This window comes from Sceloporus occidentalis, unplaced genomic scaffold (genome assembly GCF_023333645.1).
Source record: "Sceloporus occidentalis isolate IW3139 unplaced genomic scaffold, rSceOcc1.0.p SCAF_10, whole genome shotgun sequence".
NCBI classification, from domain to species: domain Eukaryota; kingdom Metazoa; phylum Chordata; class Lepidosauria; order Squamata; family Phrynosomatidae; genus Sceloporus; species Sceloporus occidentalis.
This window is the reverse complement of record NW_028316990.1, coordinates 19,926,376-19,949,196: the sequence shown is the minus strand read 5'-3', so window position 1 is coordinate 19,949,196 and position 22,821 is coordinate 19,926,376. Positions and strand designations below refer to the sequence as shown.

General features: G+C 42.1%; 3 protein-coding genes across 4 annotated transcripts; 2 read left to right on the top strand and 1 right to left on the bottom strand.

Moving 5' to 3' along the window:
• Positions 1-41: 41 nt before the first annotated feature.
• On the bottom strand, positions 42-15,436 carry LOC149306049 (prolyl 3-hydroxylase OGFOD1-like). Of its 2 annotated transcripts, XM_089540197.1 has the most exons (14): positions 15,240-15,436; positions 13,887-14,032; positions 10,226-10,272; positions 9,335-9,435; positions 9,031-9,147; positions 8,520-8,611; positions 7,825-7,953; positions 7,344-7,457; positions 6,535-6,614; positions 5,281-5,564; positions 4,195-4,317; positions 3,484-3,542; positions 2,839-3,011; positions 42-131 (listed from the first exon to the last, which is right to left on the bottom strand). In XM_089540197.1, the coding sequence occupies exons 1-13, from the start codon at positions 15,400-15,402 to the stop codon at positions 2,850-2,852; spliced, it is 1,617 nt and encodes a 538-aa protein (XP_089396323.1). In that variant the 5' UTR covers positions 15,403-15,436; the 3' UTR covers positions 42-131; positions 2,839-2,849. The 2 variants fall into 2 exon arrangements, with proteins under 2 accessions (XP_089396323.1, XP_089396322.1); XM_089540196.1 differs by lacking the exon at positions 42-131 and having other exon boundaries at positions 806-3,011.
• Positions 11,113-12,991, top strand: LOC149306050 (uncharacterized). Its single transcript, XM_089540712.1, has 4 exons — positions 11,113-11,413; positions 12,102-12,241; positions 12,353-12,459; positions 12,760-12,991. The coding sequence occupies exons 1-4, from the start codon at positions 11,244-11,246 to the stop codon at positions 12,781-12,783; spliced, it is 441 nt and encodes a 146-aa protein (XP_089396838.1). The 5' UTR covers positions 11,113-11,243; the 3' UTR covers positions 12,784-12,991.
• Positions 15,437-15,703: 267 nt separating the features above from the next.
• On the top strand, positions 15,704-21,131 carry LOC149306048 (cleavage and polyadenylation specificity factor subunit 5-like). Its single transcript, XM_089477076.1, has 7 exons — positions 15,704-15,934; positions 16,997-17,197; positions 17,631-17,694; positions 19,144-19,233; positions 19,507-19,582; positions 19,803-19,917; positions 20,849-21,131. Exons 1-7 carry the CDS (start codon positions 15,819-15,821, stop codon positions 20,868-20,870), a joined length of 684 nt encoding a protein of 227 aa, XP_089333202.1. The 5' UTR covers positions 15,704-15,818; the 3' UTR covers positions 20,871-21,131.
• The last annotated feature ends 1,690 nt before the right edge of the window (positions 21,132-22,821 follow it).

The window sequence follows — 22,821 nt, the reverse complement described above, 5'->3', positions numbered from 1 at the left end:
TTTGATCTCCTGCACAGATTCTGGGAAGATGACAAAGAGTTGTTGAGGAGAGAAATTGCCGGTACATCACACCTTCCTTTCTAACAACTCGGTTCCTCCTCCACATTTGTGGCTTGACTTTTGATCAGTATGTGAAATGAAAGCATTATTATTATTATTATTATTATTATTATTATTATTATTATTATTTCCAGAATTGAAGAAAGTTTGTGAAAGGCATCTTGAGGCAGCTTTAGAAGATTCAGGAGAGCGTCCACCACAAGAAGAGGAAAGAAACAAAGTGGAAATGCCAGAACAGGTATCAGACTCCTCCTTCTTCTTTGTTTTTAAGTAATAATAATAATTTTATATTATACATTTCACAATAAATTTAAAATAAGAACGCTAATGGTTCATGCAGTTTGTCAAAACAATTTACAAAATTGTTTCCTTAGCTATAAACCTCATAACCTTTTTTGACCTATTCTGTTAATTGTCATCATTCTTTGTGATTGCTCTCTTTCAAAACAAAAAGCTGAGATAAATATTCCTGTACCTAAAACTCATCTTCTTCTTATTTCACTAACCATTTCTCTTTGGTTTTCACAGGACCAGCCTGACCCAGAAGACCCAGGAGGTGAACAGTTGTGAAAAGCAAACGTGTGACTAAAGCTTTACCCCTTTGCCAACCGGGAGCCACTTGAAAGGCAACGTGTTTCTCTTTTTTGGACTCGGATTCCTTAAAGAACAGTGAAGATGAAGACAGTGTGAAAAGTCTGGAGCAATAAGTCTTTGCCTAGCTAAAATCAGAATAAAACTTGACCCCTTTTGCCAACTGGGAGCCATTCTATTTCTCCTTATTCCTCATCAGGCTATACATTTAAGTGTCATTTCCATGTCTTTGAGAGGAACTCTTCATTAGGGACCTTTGTTTGGTGATGTTTGTACTGAGATCACTGGGGGCTTATCAATGTTTCGTCATATCTTCGCTGATTTGTGTTTGTTGTGTGCCTTCAAGTCATTTCCAACTTATGGCGATTGTAAGGCCAACCTGTCATGCGTTTCCTTGTCAAACCTCCAGCTCTGAACTTAATATTCCCCCAGTGACCTCCTTCCAAACAGAACCAAACCTGCCTCAAACCCTGCGATGCTAGCTTTGCTTGTCAGAGTTAAAGGGGGAATAAAACAAAGATCCTTGCCTGGAACTGATAACTCTGGAGCAGAGTATTCCAGAGATGAGACAAATGAAGAAGTTCTCTTCCCAGCTTCAAAAAGTGGGAAAGAAAACTTCAGACAATGATGACTCCGATTATCAAGAGCATCCGTCAGATGCATTTTGTGTGTATGTGTGTTTGTGTGTGTTAAGGGCAGAGGCTGCCTAGATTGGTGTGTAAGATGTCTGGTACTTTCTAAGGACGGGAGTAACTATGACTCTCATGGTTACGGGTTGGCACCAATAAGGATCTCACCGCCTCCTTGTGGCCCCGCTGGTAACGAGTATTGCTGGAAAGCATACTCGGTGAAGAGTGAGATTGTGTCAACCCCCATTAACATCTGCAGTGCATTAGTGCTCTGCACATAGTGCTCTATCTGGCACTATAATTGCCCTAAAGGCCATTTGGCACCGTACTGGAGGCTCCAGGACAGGAGGCTTTTCGAGTGGTGACCTTAAGGCCGAGTTGGGCTTCCCCAGACGAGTAACATTGTGACATTGCATCGGATATGACTTGCAGACAAGGTACAGAGGGCATTACCGGATATGACTTGCGGATAAGGTACGGATGGCCTTTCCGTTTTATTTGACTGGACACGGACCGGAACATCACGAAGGCTTACCTTCGGACGTGGGAATCTTGTGATGATTACTACCCTGATCCCTGCTATTTCATTTGTGTAGGGTTCAGGAGTCATGTGACGTCACGATGACATCGACCTAAAACAGCGGATGGGCCGCCTGAGGACTGGTCCCCTCTAAAGAACCCAAAACAGGACTGTCTATACGGCAGTTATTTAAATAACCCCTTGAAATGAGCTCAGAAGTAGCCAAAACCTGTGTACTGAAGATAGCAACTCTTTGGATCAAGAGATGCGAGTTTAATTTTCCATTTCCAAGTGACCTTCGAGGGATTGCTTAAAAGAAAAGAGGCAGTGTGGTGTAGTGGTTTAAGCCTTGAACTATGACTGGAGATCAGGCTTCAGTTCCCCCACTTGGCCATGGAAACCTAATGGATTCCCTTTGGGGGAATCACATCCTCTCAACCTGAGAAAACCCCATGATAGCGCTGAAAGTTGGAAACAACTCAAAGGCATATATTAGCTTTAGATGTAGGGTTGTGTCTGAATCAGAAGACGGCAGGAATGCCTAAAGTGTTGTTAGCAATGCATGCGTCGGGATGGTGTTGCCAAGCCCCATGTATTTTTGATGTTAAACAGATCCTGGGCATCGCATAGAATGCCAGCTGCTTCTTTTAAGAGCGCTTCCCCAATTTCTGTTGGAAGCAAAACAGTATGAATTTTATACCCAGTACCTGTTATCTCAAAGCACCTTCCAATATTTTCTAGATGGAGGCATGGAACATTCTTGTACACAAGTAATAATATGCCCCAGTTCTCACACTAACAATATTCAAACCATTTATAGATATTATACTGAAGCTGTCTTGAGTAGCTAGTAATGTCTTCAGACTTCAAGACCAGGACTGAAACCCATGTTCCCTAAAGGCAACAATGGTAGAGGCACAGAATTAATTTCAATTAGGACAGCAGGGATGAAGAAATCGCACAACATGGTCTTAGCCTAAAACAAAAACTGTCCCCATTGAGCTTTATCATAGGTAATAGGATCTTCTGCCACATTACCGTGCCACGTATCATTCATAGTAAACAAAGCTGAAGTCCCAGAATCCAGCGTGTTCAGGCTGCGTTGCCGTCGGCTTCAAACTACAGTGGTTTACGTACTTCACAAATTTCAACGTTTCTCGATCTCTATAAATCAAGGCTAAGCAGTTGTCCTCTGGATTCACGGTCAGCAGCTAGGAGAGCAAGCAAAAAGAGAAGGGTTAAGGAGGACAAAATGGTATTTACTTCTGCAGACTGTGTTTACAAAAGGAGATCCTCCACAGCTTCAGGTTAAAGAAGGCACTTGATGTTAAAAGTCTCTGGGCCTTGTTTTCTAAGCTGAAATGACACTGAAATTCTCTTGAAAGAAATAATACAAGTTACTTTTGCGGAGCAGGTGAAGGTATATAACTAATATCCCTTATCCAGTGTGTGTTAAGGCATTCAATCTCCAGCAACTATCTGGATCAATACTACACAGCTCTCACTAGAGGCTTGCTAACTCTGGACTCTTGTTCACTGTATTTAAAGCAGCCTTCTCCAGCCCCAATGTCCATTGTAGAGAGGATTCTGTAGGTTTGAAATAGCTTTCAAAATGGGCTATGATTTATTCAAGGTACCCTCCCCCCCATCCACTTCAGAAGGAAGAGAAAGAATGAGACTTACTTCTTCATCTTCACCTTTTGCAATGTATGAAGTAAAACCACCGGATTCTACGTCCCAGTCTTGAAACAAATGAGAAACCATGGTTATTCGCTAATTTGGTAACCGTTTCCAACATACTGCTCAACCATCACGTTTGGTTTAAATACAGATTCTGCCCATTTAGAGCCTTCTAGGTGTAGCTTATGATTTTAAAGCAATTCGTGGTCTACAAGACAATTTACAGAGGGACAATTACGTTAATCTGTTGCATATTAACAAGATGAACATATTTACCAAGTCATAAGCTTTTGTGCATCTAGTAAAACACTTATGCCATATTCAACCTCTTTGAATTTAAAAGCAAAAGGTCTTGGGGCATCTTGAACAAAAATAATGTATTACCAGTAACAGAAATAAGACCTAGCCTAGTTGTTGGACTAAGTGAGCCAACCCAGCCACCTTAACTGCCATGACTCTATCCTGTGACATCCTGGGATTTTGTAGTTTGGCATTCAGCCTGGTCTATGAGAGCGCTCTGGTGCCTCAGCAAACTACAAATCCCATGATTCCACAGGACAGAATCAGGCAGTCAAAGCAGTGTCAAAGTGTTTTAATTCTGCAGTGTGGCTACATATATATAGTGGAAGGCAGGGGAGAAATACATCATGGAAGGCAGTACAGTTCCAGGCTTCTAGTATGAAACTGCATTTAGCATCGTAGTATGAAACTGACCTTGACATCCACAGAAGAACAGTAGGTCCAGGGCGAATTCTGTCCCTTCAGCATCATGGACTAGGCTATAGCAACCCTTCGTCCAATGTCTCAGCTCTCCAGCACACAGAGGGACACTTGAGCCTAAAATGGGGAATTGAGAATAAATATTCTTTTCATTTACAGCCCTATGATAAGAACAGGTTAGCCCCAGAGGCCTTCCATCCATATATACTCGACTATAAGTCGACCTCATGTATAAGTCGAGAGCAGGTTTTGCGTCCAAAAATTATGGATTTTGATATGACGCGTGGTTGAGGGCAAAACTTAGGGGCATGTAACAAAGGATCTAAAGGATGAAGCAAAGGAAAATGATGCCTAGAAACATACAAAATTCCAGCAGGTTTGTGTTCACCCTAAATACTGGATGGATAAGACTAGAGGCTTCCAGGACAGATTACCCTCTTGCCTTTCCCCAGGGGATGGCTTATTTCTTTAAAGTACAGTACTTATATTGACCCATGGATAAGACAACCCAGGCTTTTGGGGTCAATTTTTGACCAAAATTTCTAGACTTATACATGAGTATATTATACAGTACTTGGGCATCTTGCCGATTCAGAGACAAAGAGCTCTTTAATGCCCCATGACCCAGTGGAGAGCCCTCAAGTTAGTAGGCACAACTGCTCTCATTTTGCAGAATTCATTCTGGTTTACTAGTCATGAACAAGTGGCAAGAAACCAAGCAAACCTTCTGGCTTTATTTCAACAGATGTTGCTTAGGCATTCTTAACTATCCTCTCACAGCCACAATGGCCAGAGCCTTGTTTATGAAATGGATTTGGTGTCCAATACCACGTTCTATGCCTTTGTATGTATTCCCAAGGATTCGAAAAGCCCTGTCTGCTTGAAACATCCATTTTCAAAAAACCTGTGTGTGATAAATAAAATCAAGTGCCTTGGCAGGATGGGACTTGATTTTCACTTCCAAACCTACAACTTTTAGAACAGGAAATGGGCTCTGAGCTTTTTATGACAAATGCACCATGAACCAGGGGTTGCTTCAGAAAAGTCAGCACAGCACCTAAATCTGGCTGCTTTACATACCAGTCTCTTGCCTGTGATTCTGATTTTCAAGGATCTGTCCAGGGTCTTCTGTGCCATCTCTACTATCATTTCCTTCCTGACTGATCTGTCCTTGTGTGCCTTTGGAGGAACTCCCTCCTGCCGCTCTTCCTTCTTCTCCTTCCTCTTCCTCCCCAGGAGCCAAGAAATGCAGTTTCAATCCTGTGAAGTTGGAGAGGAGCAGGAACAAGGCCTCTGAGCGGAACAGTTCCATGCCGCCTTTCAAGATGGCTGGCAAGTTCTCCTCTTCTGCTTTTTCATAATGCCTAAAGACAACAAGAATGTTCAGATTCCGCACCAACGTAACCCACATTATATAGACAGACTACTTTGTGCAAGTAATGCCCATCTCACTCATTTCCAACATGTATTCTGGTTTTGGTGGGAATTGGGTGATGGGCTTATCATATCTTCATCCTCATGTTCAGTCTCTTGAGGATCTCAAAATGGCACTTGAGGGCTTTTACGATCCCTCTCTGACCCATAACTCCGAGGAAGAGTTGTCCCTCCATTCTACCGCACAATTTCTCTTTTTAGGGCCAGCAGAAAGAATATCAGTAATGGGGATGTTATATTAAACCTTGGAAGACACTGTAGTCCCAATTCTATCTCTCTAAGAGTTCTGCTTAGCCTCCTAGGATTTTAAGAAGCAGTGCTTATATATTTGCACAATGCCTTCTGTGATCATATAAAAACTATCATTTGTAATAAAGGAAATTTTCAAATTGCCAAATTCTATCTTCATGAGATATTGCTCAAATACACCACAGATTTTTGGTTAGGATGAACAGAGCCTTCTCTAGTTTCAATGTATGGATGTATGTGAAAGCTGGACAGTGGGGAAAAATTGAGGAAGAGGATCAATTCAAGTGAAATCTGATAGAGAGGAGTTTTGTGGATCCCATGCATTGTTAAAAAGATGGATGGGTCTTAAAGCAAATCAAACCTGAAAGTGAAGATAACTAAACTGAAGTTGTCATGCTTTGGACATGTCATGAAATAATGGGACTCAATGGAAAATATAATGCAGAAATGTAGAAGGCAGCATGGAAAGAGGAAGACTGAATTACACGATTCATCTCAAGGAAGCCACAGCCCTGAGTCTGCAAGACCCAAGAAGGTCAGTTGATGACCAGGGTCTCTCATTCATAGGGGTGCCATAAGTCGAATTCAACTTGATAGCAAATAACAACAATGATGAGCAGAGCTGACCAAAGAGACGTGAGACAGTGCTACCTTTTGTTAGGAGGCCCTCGGATACTCCATCTGACTTCTTCCGTCTTCAGAGCTTTGCAGAGCAATTGAAATTTGTCTTTCTGCAAATCAAGCACATTGAAACAAGGCCATGATTTTACCAATAACAGCAATAAGCATTCTGGGTTCTGTTCTTCAGTCTGGGTTTTGTCCATAGCTAGGTGAAAGCAGTTTTCAATTGGAATAAATTAGATCTGAAAGTACCAGTGTGGAACAGTGGTCTGAATGCTGGACTCCAGGAGAACAGAGCTGGAATCCCCACTCAGCCACAGAAACTCTCAGGTCACACTCTCTCAAGTTCAGAGGAAGGCAATGGCAAACCCCTTCTAACAACTTCTTGCCAAGAAAATCCTGTGATATGCTTGCCTGAGGATCACCATAAGTTGGAAATGACTTGAAAACACACAACAACAAAGTCAGAGCTGAACTGAAACCCATACAAATAAGTGGGAGGACCATGTACCTCACCTATTGATGGCCATAAGTTACTTTCTTGGTGGTGGCACCTGAGCTGTGGAAATCCTGTCTCTTTATCCATTGACTGTTGCCTAATTTGATGACCGTTCTATACGCATTACAGTTCCCTCTAGGCTTCCCACTTGGTTTTTAAATGGATCTTAGTGGTTTTCAGTGATCAATGAATTTAAAATCAATTTTATTTAACTTCAGAGCTTTCTAGGTGTCCAAGTGAAAAAAATCACTTTGACTGGATTCCTAAAACATGTGCATAGGAGTAAACCCTGATGGACCTATAGTTGTATTTCCTTCTGAACTGAGCTACCAAAACCCACCTGGAGAAAATCCTTCAGTAAGATCTCTGACCGATCCTCAAATTCTTCCTGGATCCGGGCCTGCGCATCTATCTCCAGGTAAATGGGATTGATCCAGTTGTACAAGATTTCATGCTAAGGAAAAATTAAATGAGGGGGTGGGTGGGCATGTTTTAGGGTACAAATTGAAACAATTAGCATGTCTTAAAATTTAGCAAGGTTGCCACGGTCCTATTAAAATCACTGGCCCCTCATTTGGGGCATGGGTTCCCAGTTGCTAATCCCTGTTATAAACCCACACCATCTCCTTCCCATCTCCCAGCAACTCCAGGGGAATTAACTTCTATCCCAAAGGATTCTTTGGGATGCAAAAACATTTGGCAGAAAGGAGGAAGAGCATCAAAACTAGGTTTTTCTTAAATATGTCGGAGTAAAGCAGTGCGAACATTTTGGGACAAGGTTAGTGGAAGCCAAACAGACACAGAAAACAGGGTTTGCTTACATCGTGAGGGATGTGGGGGCTCCGGAGGAGAGGGGGCTCCGCATGCCGAGGCGGCCTTGTGACTGAGGGACCGTGAAACCAGCCGCTCACAGACAAACGGCACTTGTGTTTGGAAAGAACTTCGGATACCTGGGAATGGGAAAGCCGAAAGGGCAGGAATCACAAGAAGATGCTCTTAACATTGGTTTTTCTGACACAGGTCTTGTTAAAGATTACAAATGGGTAAAGGTATACCTGTACCGACTTAGGACTTTTGTCCTACTACATCCCAAAGACTGGGTCATGAAGCAATATTCAAAAATAAAACTGATGAAAGAAGTTACATATGGACAATTGGGAATGAGCCAAAGGGCCCCGTCAGAAGCAGAAACTGTGGACCAGGAATTGTGTGATCATCGGCTATGCGGGTAGCTCAAAGCAAAGAAACAAAGCAAATAAAACACACATCATACTTTAAAAGTCATCCTCCAGGGAGGTTAGAAATAAAGGAACATTTTAATTCAGGACAAAGAAAAGCTGCTAGAAGTTTAGGTCAGTGTTTTCACCCTGAAAAACCAAATTCTGATTCCCACTCTCTGTCTACTTGAGAAGAAAGATCAAGAAAGCTTGCATAAGAGTTGCAACAGCTAAAAGGATCAACCTTCTCTTAGTCCACCTCCAGGACAAGAGAGATCAAAAACAAAGACGTTTCTTGCCTGATGGAAAGAGATGGGCGAGACTTCGAAGAATGCGAGTGAATTCCATGAAGGGACCAAGGACTTGACAATCTGCAAAGGCTGGAAGTGTTCTGCCAGGAGAAATGAAGGAACATACTGAACAGTTACATTCAGCAGAATTACCTATCACACTTCTACCACAAGCTCCAGACAGACCACAAAACCAAGGAAGAACTGGGGTGGGATCATGGGTTTCACAGATTGCATGTGGCCCCTGAGGCCCTTTTCCAGTCACTTCTAGTTTCATACAGAGCAGGGCTAGGAGGCTTTCCAAATATTTTTGGGTTACAATCCCTCTCCATTGGCTTGTCTGGCTAGGATTGATAGGGAGCTGCAGAGAAAAACTTCAAGACCTAGCCAGACTGGCAAATGGTCACGAATTTTGGAGGTTGAAGATCAGGAGGACCAGATCTTGCATGAATGAGTGCATGCATGCATGCATGAATGAATGAGTGCAAGAGGAGGAACTGGTTCACAGTTTTTCACGTACCATCTGTGCTGAAGAGATCCAGGGTGCCTCCGTCACTCTCATCCCATGGAGGCACAAGATAAAGGATGAAGGCAATTCGTCGACCCTCCAATTCGTCATCATGGCAGAGAAGGGTATCTGCAATGGCACAGGGTTTAGATGTTTGTTATGTGCACCTTGGGAGACTAAGGGCTGTGTTTGCAGCGCACACCAGCCAAACTATCAATGTGTCATCTTTTACTTGAACCCGAAGCTCTGAGATGTTGTCTTCAAATCCGCACAATGAGCTCTTCTCTGCAACGGACCCTGCAGGGAGGTTGCTCACCTGTATATTCATATTTCGCACAGGAGAGATCGACAGTCGGTTCCAGCTCCACTTGGGTCACGTCAGAAAGCCAAGCCCGGAACTCTTCGAAGAGGACTTTTCTAAAAGAGGGAAGGAGACACAGAATGACAGCAAGAAAAATATAACTTCTGATGCCAGTGGGATTAGACCTGATCTTCTGCCACCTGTTTTCACCTTAGTGGCAAATGGACACAATCTATTGGCAAGGTCTCTAGAACAGGATTTTTAAGAATCAGATGAAGGCTGAGTAGGGCAGGTGGTTTTGTTATGTGTCCTCAAGTTGACTCCTACTATAGCTTTTCTAGGCTCTTCTTGGCAAGATTTATTCAGAGGTTCACCACTGCCTTCCTCTTAAGAGTGAAAATGTTTGACTCAGAGTTAAGTTCCAGTACATTCAGAAGGCTCTCAATAGACACACACTTTAAACTGAATGGCCAACATAAAGCATGCAAGCAGAGCCTTCCAGACAACAGAGCAATTTGGCATAAGCTTTCTAAATCTGTTGCAGAGGACAATGGTTGCAAGTGCTAAGTGTTCTGGGCAGAATGCTGAACATACATGGACCTTAGTTTTTTGTGGGTTTTTCAGGCTATGTGACCATGTTCTAGAAGAGTTTATTCCTGACGTTTTCACCAGCATCTCTGAACAATACACAGATTAACATGGAAATCACTCCTCCCTACAATATATATACACCCCGCTCACTTCCGTGCCAGCATTCTCTGAAGATGCCAGCCACAGATACTGGCAAAACATCAGGAATAAACTCTTCTGGAATAAACACATCAGGAATAAACACCATGAACCTTGTTTGATGGGGCAATCACAACTCAAAATAGCCTTTGGCTTTGTATAAAATGGCAATTTTACCTTAAAGCAGCAATGTGAGGCTCTCTTCTCTTCTTCAGGTCTTCTGACTTTGCTCATGGAAAAGGAAACAGAAGTTACCGCTTTTCTGACTGTGCTCCCTATGGCTTTTATTACAACAAAGGGAAAATAAATGTCTTGGTGTTGTTTATCCAGGCATTTCTCTTGAAGCCCCCAAAGCCAAATCCAGTCCCAAAACCACAAGCCAGCTTTTCAAGTTGCCATCTGTAACACTCAGTTCCTGCCTCCTGCTCTTGAGTAGGAGAGGGGGCTCCCAAATTCGATCTCGCTACCACTCCCTACTGATTTACTCAGTGATTTTTGCTTTTTGAAATTTTGATATGTTAAAAATATTTTCAAGCCATGGATATGGAGGCCAGACTGTCCTTTGGTCGCCGCATGAGAAAGCATAACTCGCTAGAAAAGACATGAATGCAAGGTAAAGATAGTCCTACTGACTATCCATTGACGGCCCTATTTCTTGGTCTTAGTAATCATTTTCAATGATCTTAATTGCATTTTAATTTTAGTTATTGTTATGTTTCTGCTTACTGTTGTGGATTTGGGGTTAAGGGGGGTTGTAGGATTTTATTAGATTGTCCTGTATGGATTTTATTGATGTCACCTCAATCTTGTTGGAGAGGCTGGGTAGAAATAATAATAATAATAATAATAATAATAATAACTACTATTATTATTGCTTCCTTATCTCATGGGAGATGAGAAGCCTACATACATGGACATGCGCACGCACACATGTGCAAAGGCATGTGCAAAGAATGTGGACACATGGAAAAGATCTTTCAGGAAAGCTTTTATTCTCAGCAACCAATCTTACATTAGTGAAAGGGGATCTTGTCCAGGAAGGCACCTTCCTTCAGGCATTACTTAGGAGTAGTTACATTACAAAAACAGATTCAAGTCATCTTCAGCTGAGATTAGAAAAAGAACCATATCCTCTACTGCTATTGGCTAAGCATCCTTCCACGACTCAGAATGCCATGGAGTTCCAGATCTCTGGATGTTCTTGGTCAACGGTCATCGCCTAGACTTAACTGTCTTCCTAAGGGACAGTGAGGCAAGCAACAACTGCCGACCTCTCCATCCATCTTGTGCCTTGGAAGCCTCTACACTTCTCCCAAGCGCATTATCCGCCTTGGGCCATCATCTCTCAATCTCTGTTACTCCTAGGTGAGGGATCCTGACCGACCACATCATTGCCCCTTTGCTTAACTTGGAGGAGAGATGATATAATTCTCACCCCATTATCGTAAAGGCAAAAGAGAATTGGGAAAACCAGGCTGAAAGAGAGCCCACTGGAGTGGCTTCTTCAACTACCAGCTGGCCAGGTTTTGGCACCAAAGAGCAATTTCTCCCCTCTTTAGAAATAATAGTTGAAGAAAGGATGGCAAGAAAAACATGGAGAGGAGGCAGAATGAACTGCTACAGACCCAATTGGTCTCTCAGCATCATTGCTGAGAAAGGGTGGCTTCTTGCCCAAGGTCTTCCAGTGGCTGAGCGGGGATTCGAACCCTGGTCTCCTCCAGAGTCGTAGTCTGACACTCAAACCACACTGGCTCTAACATCCATTCAAAAAGACCGTTTAAAACAATAGCAACATTTTCAAAGGGCTTGGTGGCATAGCGGTTTGAGCGTTGGACTCTGACTCTGGAGAGCCGGGTTCGAATCCTCTTCCGCTCGGCCACTGGGTGACCACTGTCTCTCAGCCTCAGAGGAGAAAGACCAACTCCTTTCTTTCAGTGGGAATGGATCGCGTTGGTCGCAAAGCGGATGATGGAACGAAAAAAGGCGCGTGAATCACTCCAACTTTTGAAACTTTAAAAATTGCAATCTATTCCATCTTGTTTTCTTTTTTCAGATCCATCCTCATGGCTGAGGAAATGTTTGACTGGTGCCTCGAACACGCTCCTCAAAAAAAGAAACTGTTGAAAGACTATTTCAAGCTCCTGAACAGATTCGTGGAAGACCACAATGAGAGGCTGACGAGGGAAAATGCCGGTACGTCACACCGTCCTTTCTAACAACTCGGTTCCTCCTCCACATCTGCGGCTTGAGTTTTGATCAGTGTGTGGAATGAAAGCATTATTATTACTATTATTATTATTCCAGAATTGAGGAAAGTTTGTGAAAGGTATCGTCAAGAGGCAGCTTTAGAAGGTTTAGGAGAGCGTCCACCACAAGAAGAGGAAAGAAACCAAGTGGAAATGCCAGAACAGGTATCAGACTCCTCCTCCTTCTTCTTCGTTTTTAAGTAATAATAATAATTTTATATTATACATTTCACAATAAAATTAAAATAAGAACACTAATGCTTCATGCGATTTGTCAAATCAATTTACAAAACTTCCATTGTTTCCTTAGCTTTAAACATCATAACATTTTTTGACCTATTCTGTTAATTGCCATCATTCTTTATGATCACTCTCTTTCAAAAAGATAAAGAAGAGGTAAATATTCCTGTACCTAAAACTCATCTTCTTCTTATTTCACTCTCCATTTCTCTTTGGTTTTCACAGGACCAGCCTGACCCAGAACAGTGAAAAGCGTGGAACGAAAAAGGCCTTGTCTGCCGAAAGTGGGAATCATTGAAGAAACCAAACTTGAATTTAAACCCAATCCCAATCCCCTCCCAGCAAATTTTAATACTGCTTTTGCTTTTATTTGGAGATGGTTAAAACCCACGCAAAGGCTCAAAAATAAAATGGCCTAGGTTTCATTTTAAGTTTAATAAAAATTATAATAAATATCTTTATTTGTTTAGTTTGTTTTTTAATTGTTAATTTTTTGCGGTCTGTCAGAGAGACCTCTTCGACTTGCGGTCTATTGGACTCCTAGATCCTAGGAGAACTCTTCTAGGACATGGGTTTTTTCAGGCAATGGTAGTTTGTAAATGGATTTGACAAATATGCCTGAAAAAGCCACAAAAACCTATTGCTGCCGGCCATGAAAGCCTTCAGCTTCACAGTTTATAAGTCATATTCAGCTGAGGTTGAGTGAGGATTCGAACCCTGGTCTCCTTCAGAGTCATAGTCCAACACTCAAACCAATGCCGTCTCTCAAAGGATGGATAGGGCGTCCCAAATAAATAAAGTACCTATAGTTTTGTGGTGTTTTCAGGCAAAGTGGCCATGTTCTAGGAGGGTTTCTTCCTGACGTTTCGCCAGCATCTGTGGCTGGCATCTTCAGAGAAATGCCAGCCAGAGATGCTGGCGAAACGTCAGGAATAAACTCTTCTAGAACATGGCCACATGGTCCGAAAAACCCACAAAAACCTATGGATGCCAGCCATGAAAGCCTTCAGCTTCACAGTTTATAAGTCATATTCAGCTGAGGCTGAGCGGAGATTCAAACCCTGGTCTTTTCCAGAGTCATAGTCCAATGCTCAAACCAATGCCGTCTCTCAAAGGATGGATACGGCGTCCCAAATAAAGTACCTATAGTTTATTGTGGGGCTTTTGGGGCTATGTGGCCACGTTCTAGAAGAGTTTCTTCCTGGCGTTATGTCAGCATCTGTGGCTCAGAGAAAGGGATGCCAGCCACAGATGCCGGCGAAATGTCAGGAATGACCTCTTCTAGAACATGGCCACATAGTCCCAAAACCCCACAAAAAGCTATGGATGCCAGTTGGCTCCAAACAAAGTACCTGTTTGAATTTGTACAAGTCGTTGCTCTTTTTGTGGAAATCCAGGCTCAAGAGTTCCTTCCGCAGCTCTTCTAGGAAGCTCTCCTTCGGGATGAAATTTGGGAGGAGGCAATGCTGGAAAGGGACCGGATCCAGCGAAACGGACTCTGGAGAAAGACACAAAAAGTCCCCTTAAACAGCTGTTCTGGGTTCTTTGCATTTGGGGCATAACTATTCGAGCAAAGCTACCTTGACAAGAAGACTGATCTTAAAACAATTATGATTACGATTATTAATTTCATTTGTATCCCGCCTTTCTCCCAAAGTGGGACCCAAGGCAGCTAACAACACATTGGGCCAATCTATTTTAATAGGGCTAATAATAGGGTTAAATGAAGTGAATTTATTTTAATAGGGTTAATAATAATTTTATAAAGGGCTAGTAATAATAATAATAATAGGGTTAAATGGGGTTAATCTATTTTAATAGGGTTAAGAGTAATTTTAATAAGGTTAATAATAATTGGGATAAATGGGGTCAATCTATTTTAACAGGGCTAATAGTAATTTCAATAGAGATAATAATAATAATAATAATAATAATAATAATAGGGTCCAATGGAGTTAATCTATTTTAGGGTTAACCTCTTTTAAGACTGATCTTAAAATAGGGTTAATCTGTTTTTGAAAAGGGTTAATAGTAATTTTAATAGGGTTAATAATGATGATGATGATGATGATGATAGGGTTAAACAGGGTTAATCTATTTTAGGGTTGAAGAGTAGGGCATAAATACCATAATAATAATAATAATAATAATAATAATAATATATCATGTATATTATTATATATTAAATATTATAAATGTTTAATATATAATAATATATATGATATATAATAATTATTATATATAAAAATAAATATTAATACATAAATATATATAATTATATACATTAAATATATACTATATATATATATATATATATATACTATATATAGCATATAAATGGTATATATCTAATATATATAATTATATATAATTACTGTACATATTATGTAGAGAGAGAGATATAACTAATTATAATATATAATTATATATAATTAATATATAATACAATAATGTATTATATATATATATATATATATATATATATATATATAATTACAGATTGATATTATAGATAGATAATGATATTAGTAAAATAGGTCAAAGTAAGACCAGACTGATCTTAAAACAGGTTCAAGTGAAAATCTTCTCCCTGTTTGCATAGGAATCTATGGGCCCACTGCTACTGCAATATATACAAATCCCGGGATGAAAGCGGTTTCAACCCGCGTTAACTTCTCTGTGTGGAAGACGCTCCGGCGCCTTACCCTTTCGGAGCGGCTCCTTTCGGGCCCAGGCCCCGGCCACCTCCTCCTTCAGCCGAGGCTCCCTCAGCGCCGCAGAGAACTCCGCCCGAGGCTCCCGCTTCTTGAGCCGCTTCTGGGCGCCTTCTCCGGCGTCAGGAAGTCTCAGGCGCCGCTTCTCGCTCATCGTTCCCTATCATCAGCCATGCGCCCCTCAGGGGAAAGGGACTACCACTCCCGGCATGCACCGCGGAGGAGGCGGGACTTACGTCCCCGGGTAGCCAATGGTCACAGGCTGGGCGACCAATGGCAGCCGGCGAGAGAGAGTTCGGTTCCTGACAGCCAATAAGAGAAGAGTGCAGTCGAAGTGCCTGCCTCGCGCGTCCTCATTGGCTAGATGAATCCTTCTCTATGTCTGTTCCGATGGCCTAGAGCGGACGGCTGAGGGCGTCGCGGATGGCTAGAGCGGCGGCGCCGGCGCCGGAAGTGCGGCCTAGTCCTTCCGGTGTGGGCTTTGGCGGGTTTGCGTGAGGCGAGGCGGGGATGCCGGTGTCCCTTTGAGGCGGCGCCTCTTCTGCCTCCTCCTCCTCCTCCTCCTCGATCATGTCCGTCGTGCCGCCCAACCGCTCCCAGACCGGGTGGCCCCGAGGGGTCAACCAGTTCGGGAACAAGTACATCCAGCAAAGCAAGCCCCTCACCCTCGAGAGGACCATCAACCTGTGAGTGGAGCCGACCCTGCCTCCCTCCCTGCCTCCCTCCCCTCAGCAGGGCCCTCAGCGGAGGAGAAGGTTCCGAGGAGAGAGATGGAGGCTTCCCCTCCGTTGCAAGGAAGGCACACGCCTCCTCTTCCCAGGATTACGTTATTAGATAATTATATATATGTATATGTATATGTGTATATAATGTTATATTTATAGGGTAATTTAAGTTTCCCAAAGAAGCAAAAAAGATATTATCCCCCATTACGAGGAAGGGCCACTCCTCCTCTTCCCGTTATAATATATCTATCTAACATATATATATATATATATATATATATATATACACACACACACACACACATAGAGAGAGAGAGAGATGTAGTTATATTTATAGGGTAATTTATGCTTCCCAAGGCTTCAGCTTTTGTAAAAGGGGGAAAAAACCCATTACTCCCCATTACAAGGAAAGGCCACTCCTCCTCTTCCCTATATATATATATATATGTAATGTACTATATATATTATATTGAGAGTGGAACACACTCCTTCCTCAGAAGCTGATGGAGTCTCCTCCTTTGGAGGCCCTTAAACGGAGGCTGGATGGCCACCTGTCAAAGGGGATGATTCGATTGTGAGTTCCTGCATGGCAGAAGAAGGGGGCTGGACTAGGTCAGGGCCTTTCTTGGGGTCTCTTCCAGTTCTATGGTTCTATGGCTCCTTATCAGGTTTATGTTAGGGAGGTCGGTGTGACCATCACACTTAAGTGCAGCACATCATCTCCCTTCCTCTCTTTGTCCTTGCAAATTCCTAATGATTCCCAGCCTTTAGTCCTCCAAATGTTGTTGGACTCCAGCTCCTAGAAACCCACAACCAGCATAGCCAGTGTTCAGTGATTCTGGGAAATGAACCCAGCAACACATCGATGGCTAAAGGTCTGAGAGCAATTCCTCTGTCCAATAGCCTTAATGAAGTTCTTCCCACAGTTATCAGATACAGTTTGGCCAGCAATGGTAGCTAGCTGGGAGAAGGTCTTGAAATAGGTTGTGGGTTTGCCTATATCTAAGGTCTGAATGCTTTCAGGTATCCCCTCACGAATTACACCTTTGGGACCAAGGAGCCCCTGTATGAGAAGGACAGCTCAGTGGCCGCACGCTTCCAGCGCATGCGGGAGGAGTTCGACAAGATCGGCATGAGGAGGACGGTCGAAGGGGTCCTCATCGTCCACGAACACCGGCTGCCCCACGTCTTGCTCTTGCAGCTGGGCACCACTTTCTTCAAACTGTAAGTGAGCATTGCGAGCATACGACGCTTCCTGAGCATGTATTTTAATTCAAAACCTGCGTTATCTGTTTGCAGTATTACCTTCAAATCTTTGGACTAATCATTTATCATTTCCCAAACTTAATAAATACATTTACGGCCAGATACAAGCCAAAATAAAGCTGCTTCGAGTCACTTTGGAGGTATGCTGTTTAAATGATACATGCGTCCTAAAAGTCCAGAAGCCACACCAAAGCCATGCTCAACTCCTAAGGACTGGAGTGCAGCTTTGGTGCAGCTTCCAGACTCTTAGGACGCATGCATCATTGAAACAGCATACCTCCAAAGTGACCTGAAGCAGCTTTATTTTGGCCTGTCTGTATAGGGCCTTACCTCTAAAATATTGCTTGGTTTATGCTTGTGCCTAAAGTGTGTCTTTTGTATTCATCGACAGGCCAGGCGGTGAACTTAATCCCGGAGAAGATGAAGTAGAAGGCCTCAAACGTTTAATGACAGAGGTAACTAACACATTTGCTTGGGTTTTTGACATGAGGAATCAGGGTGCATTACAGGGAGCCATTTACGGTTGCATTGAGCTAACCTCCCTTGCTGTCTCTTCAACACCATTATACATTTCATTGCAGAAATGGAGAAAGGTTGATAGAGGCAAATGGATTTTGTCCTGAATGGCTGTGAGCTCTGTTTAGTTCTGGTAGTCTGGAGAAAAGAATCCCATTTACTTTAAACATACTTATTTCATGGCAGGTACTTTTGTTTGTAGATCTTGGGGTTCTAGTGATAGTATGAAAGAAAAGAAACCAAAGCGGATTCAACAAGCTTGAAGTCTGCTGTCTGGGAACTACTATGTTGATGGAAGGAAATTTGTAAGCCGTTCTGAGAGCTTTTGTGGCCAAGGAGCAGGGTATAAATACACTATGTCTCTGTGCACAGAAATACTTTGGTAGGTTTTTTTCCTTTGTCCTGGAAAGCCATGTTTGGTAAAGTGCTGTAAGTATACACTTGAATTTTAAGCTCCTCTGCTCTCTACAAAACAGTGCAGTCCCTCATTGGAGCATTCCTTCCATAGTTTGGACACCACAGCTTTTAAATAAATATGAAGTTATTTCTCCTCCTTTGGTGGATGGTGGCTATTTGGGATTGAACAGGGTCATCTTTAAATTTGGGTTGGACAGGTGCAGCCCTCCAGGTGCACAACTCCTATCATCCCTGGTTACATGGGATGATGAGAGTTGCAGTCCAAAAGCCTTGAGAGAGCCACAGTTGCTGGACATTTGAATTCTTGCAATGAGAAGAGAAGCAGAAGCACATGGAAAGTTTGATTAAAGTAACTACTGTGAAGTTCATAATTCTGTTTCCTCATTTTTTTTGAGCTAGTAAGAAAGTTAATTGTAACTAAAAATGTATTTTTAAAGTAATTTAAAAAAAGCTTACATTCTTGTTGCAAATTGTACACTGAGTCTCCTTCAATTGTGTATATGAGTGGCTGAGACAGTAACACTTTTGCTTTCTGATGGTTCAGTGTACGCATTGTTTCATACACACAATATATACAAATGTATATGCAGTTATCTTCAGGCTATGTACACAAGGAGTATAGGAAATATAAATGAATTTCATGTTTAGACCTGGGCCCCATCTCCAAGATATCTCCTATGTATAAGCAAATATTCCAGAGTTTGGAAGAAAAATCTGAAATTCGAAACACTTCTGACCCTAAACATTTTGGATAAGGGAGGCTCAACCTGCATAGTTATAGCGTACACCATTTCTTCTTAATCAGTTAATAAAGTTCTTCATTGTTTACATGTCCTTCAACTCATTCACACTGACGATAAGTATTAAGGGGTTTACACTATTCTGTTGAACTTAATATGTGATATCCCATCTCCATCTGGTATTGCAAGGAGCATGTGAGGATTTTTCTTGCATCGTCTGTGTTTTGACAGATACTGGGTCGTCAAGATGGAGTACAGCAAGACTGGGTCATTGATGACTGCATTGGCAACTGGTGGCGACCGAATTTTGAGCCCCCACAGGTGAAGATGGAAGTTAACGTTACCATTGCTAATTGTTTGTTTTTGGATATGTAGTCCACATCCCTGTCCTTCTGTATTGTTGGCTACCAAAGGAGAGTTTGGATATAAGTGTCTGAACATCCCTGATATACTGTAGAGCAGAGACAGAAGTTGTGTGGCCTTGTGTAGCCACATCCTTGCTAGATGTCTTCAATACAGTTATTTGTACTTGTGATTTCAGGAGAAATATTCATAGGCACTAACTAAGTGTACTTCTTACATTGTTTCCCACAGTATCCATATATTCCTGCTCACATTACAAAACCAAAAGAGCACAAGAAGCTCTTTTTAGTTCAGCTTCAAGAAAAGGGTAAGCATTCTGTTACATCTTTGGTTTTATGTTTAATTCTGACATTGTTTTATGTTTCAATGTGAATAAAAGCCTCGGCAAGATAGCATGTACCATAAAGAGAAACCTGAAGAAGAAACACACGCTGTTGTAAATTTTTGTTAATGTTTATTCTTGTTAATTTTTGTCCTTGACTCAAACCAACTTGTCTTTTATTAGTCTCCTCTTTGGTTTCTTCTAGCTTTGTTCGCCGTCCCTAAAAATTACAAGCTGGTAGCTGCTCCATTGTTTGAACTCTATGACAATGCACCAGGCTATGGGCCGATCATTTCCAGCCTTCCTCAGCTTTTGAGCAGGTAGAGTATCCATGGCTTCCCCTGTATGCTGGTTTCCACTATCTGCATAACATGGAGATGCTTTTTTGGGGGGTCCTTCCCTTGCTTCTGTGGAGACCAGTTGACTGAGAGAACCATTTTGGGGTGGAGGTGGGCCAGAGCTGTAGAGTCAATAGGTCAAGCTTTCCACTCCTTCATAAATGGCAAATGTGTATTAATTAGTAATAACGAATGTACTGTAGTAAAATGGCAGCACAAGACATTTCAGCACAACCATGTGCATCATCAGGCTACTTATATCGATAGAACATAAAATACATTTACTTGATTAATTAATTTACAGACTAGGCATTTGGGTTCTAGGACAGAAGGGCATCGGTTTTCCAAAGTATATTCTAGGCCAGCCCACAATTCCCTGAAAACCTTTTCAGTCTTTTTAATAAGAAGTTGTTGTTCATAATAAATGATGTATGTATGTGAAAAATAATACTAAGTTCACTAATGGGGAACAGACTTCCTGGATGCAGCTTTCATTTCCATAGCTTGATTTTCCTCTGCAATACCTGGACGCTTGACCTACGCTCAGGAGGCTCAGCAGTTGCTCTTTGTGAACCAAGCATATGAGAGAAAATATGCTCATTAATCTTGTATAGTGCTCAGGGTTCAGCAGAAGAACATGGGAAGGATTCTTTGGAGATAGAAAAGAAGGCCATTGCCTAAATGCACATACAGTTCGTTACCCTCTTAAGGATTAAAAAGATATAAAGGAATTCAGTAGTACCTTTGAGACTAACTGGGGGAAAAAATCTCATATAGGGTTTCATTGACTGCAGTCCATTTGATCAGGTGCAGAAAGCTGATGCTAGAAAATTCTCTTCCCTTTTTATGACTGGACTTCTCTCTTTGAATACTTGTGGATTAATAATTCGTTTTTGTCCCCATTCTCTGGCAGGTTCAATTTTATTTACAACTGAATTTCCTGAAGCGTGTGGTAGAAGCCGTCTCTGTGAGAACAGCTTTAAAATGTAGAAGAGAAAACATGACGCAAGGATTTTTTTTTATGTCTCTTATCCTCCAGTTCCCTTCCCTCCCCAAACTTTCCACCGTCTGAATAGGAAAGCGACTCTCGACTGTTTAGATAGTGGAATGGCGAGTGTAATTGCGTTTTAATCACTTCTGTTGTAATAGTCTCCTGACTTTTTTTTTTTAAATAACATTAAACAAAATGGATTCCATTCACTTCTCATACGTTTCACTTTCCCCATTAAGACCAGAAGAGAACCCTTTCCCACAGACACTTACACTGCAGCCTATATAAAGCTGAAAGTGTATTGTCTTCAGATGTTTGCCTTGAAAATGCAGAACATCGAAGGAATGCAACAACTAGCTCAGTCCTTTGTAGACAAGAAACTAGCCAGGTTAAAGACAGACTTGTAGCACAGAGATTGTTTTTAGCCAGGTGTGTGTGCACCTCCAAGGTTTCCAGAAGTGTGGCCTCCTAGCCTTTGACACTTAGCTACCAAATGTCCCATGCATCCGATGTAACTGAACCAAAAAGATGCCTCATGTATAAGTCTAGAAATGTTAGTCAAAAAATTGACCCAAAAAACCTGAGTCAACTTATCCATGGGTCAATATAGGTACTGTATATATGGAGAATTTTGTAGGTTCTTTGGCATTGTTTTCCTTCGCATCATCCTTTAGATCCTTTGTTACATGCCCCTAAATTTTACCCTCAACTTATTCACAGGTCATATCAGAATCCATAATTTTGACCCCAAACTTGCCCTCGACTTATACATGAGGTCAGTATGTGAAGTCGAAGGCTTTCATAGCCAGCATCCATAGTTTTTATGGGTTTTTCGGGCTATGTGGCCATGTTCTAAGACAGTGGTTCCCAACCTTCCTAATGCCGCGACCCTTTAATCCAGTTCCTCATGTTGTGGTGACCCAAACCCGTGAAATTATTTTCATTGCTACTTCATAACTGTAATCAAATAGGTGTTTTCCAATGGCCTTAGGCGACCCCCATGAAAGGGTCATTCGGCCCCCAAAGGGGTCCCGACCCACAGGTTGGGAACCACTGTTCTAAAAGACTGTATTCCTGACGTTTCGCCAGCATCTGCGGCTTTTGGCATCTTCGCCACAGATGCTAGCAAAACATCAGGAATAAACTCTTCTAGATCATAGCCACATAGTCCAAACATCATTTCCAGCTTTGAACATTGTCCCCTCTGGGCAGAAAGCAAAATGTTATTAGGAGGGACAAAAAGCCACACTGAAATGACTGTCTGTTGTCTCAGAGGGCAATGGCTCTGTGTGGCCTGTGAGCTGGCTGTCCTTTGCCTTATCTGATGTCTTAAGTTGCCGTCTCTTTTTTGTCACAACCCTTTTGAACATGGGATTTGTTCCTGCTAGAGTTGGTTGGAGGCCACTGTTGCTCTTCTCTGTGGTTTGGCTGAAAGAGAAGACCTGAATGCTGGGGAAGTTTGGAGCTGGCCAAAATGGCAAGAGTATTCATGTTTTGAGGGCCAGGGTGGTGTAGAGTAAATTAACAGGTGAGTCAATTGACAATTAATAGGTGAGAACAGACAAAGCTTCAAGTAGCTATACGCCAGTTTGGGGAACAAGATTGGCTTGAAGTCCTGGTCCTTGGTATAGATAGCTCAAAAAATGGGAGCTGGTGAAGCTGGTCCAAGATCGGTTCCTGTCTCTCCTTCAGAAGGGAATAAAAAGGTGTGTCAAATGAGCCTGGGCAAAGTTCAGACTTTGGCAAGAACTGTGTTATAAGTGCCTTACACACCATTCCTACACTAGTAAAGAACAACGCTGAAGGTAAAATGCCGCAATGCTGGGAGGGAAAAGCATTCCCCCCCTTTGCTAGTTCTTATATCTCCTGCCATTCGTTGTGGCAAAGGCTGCTTT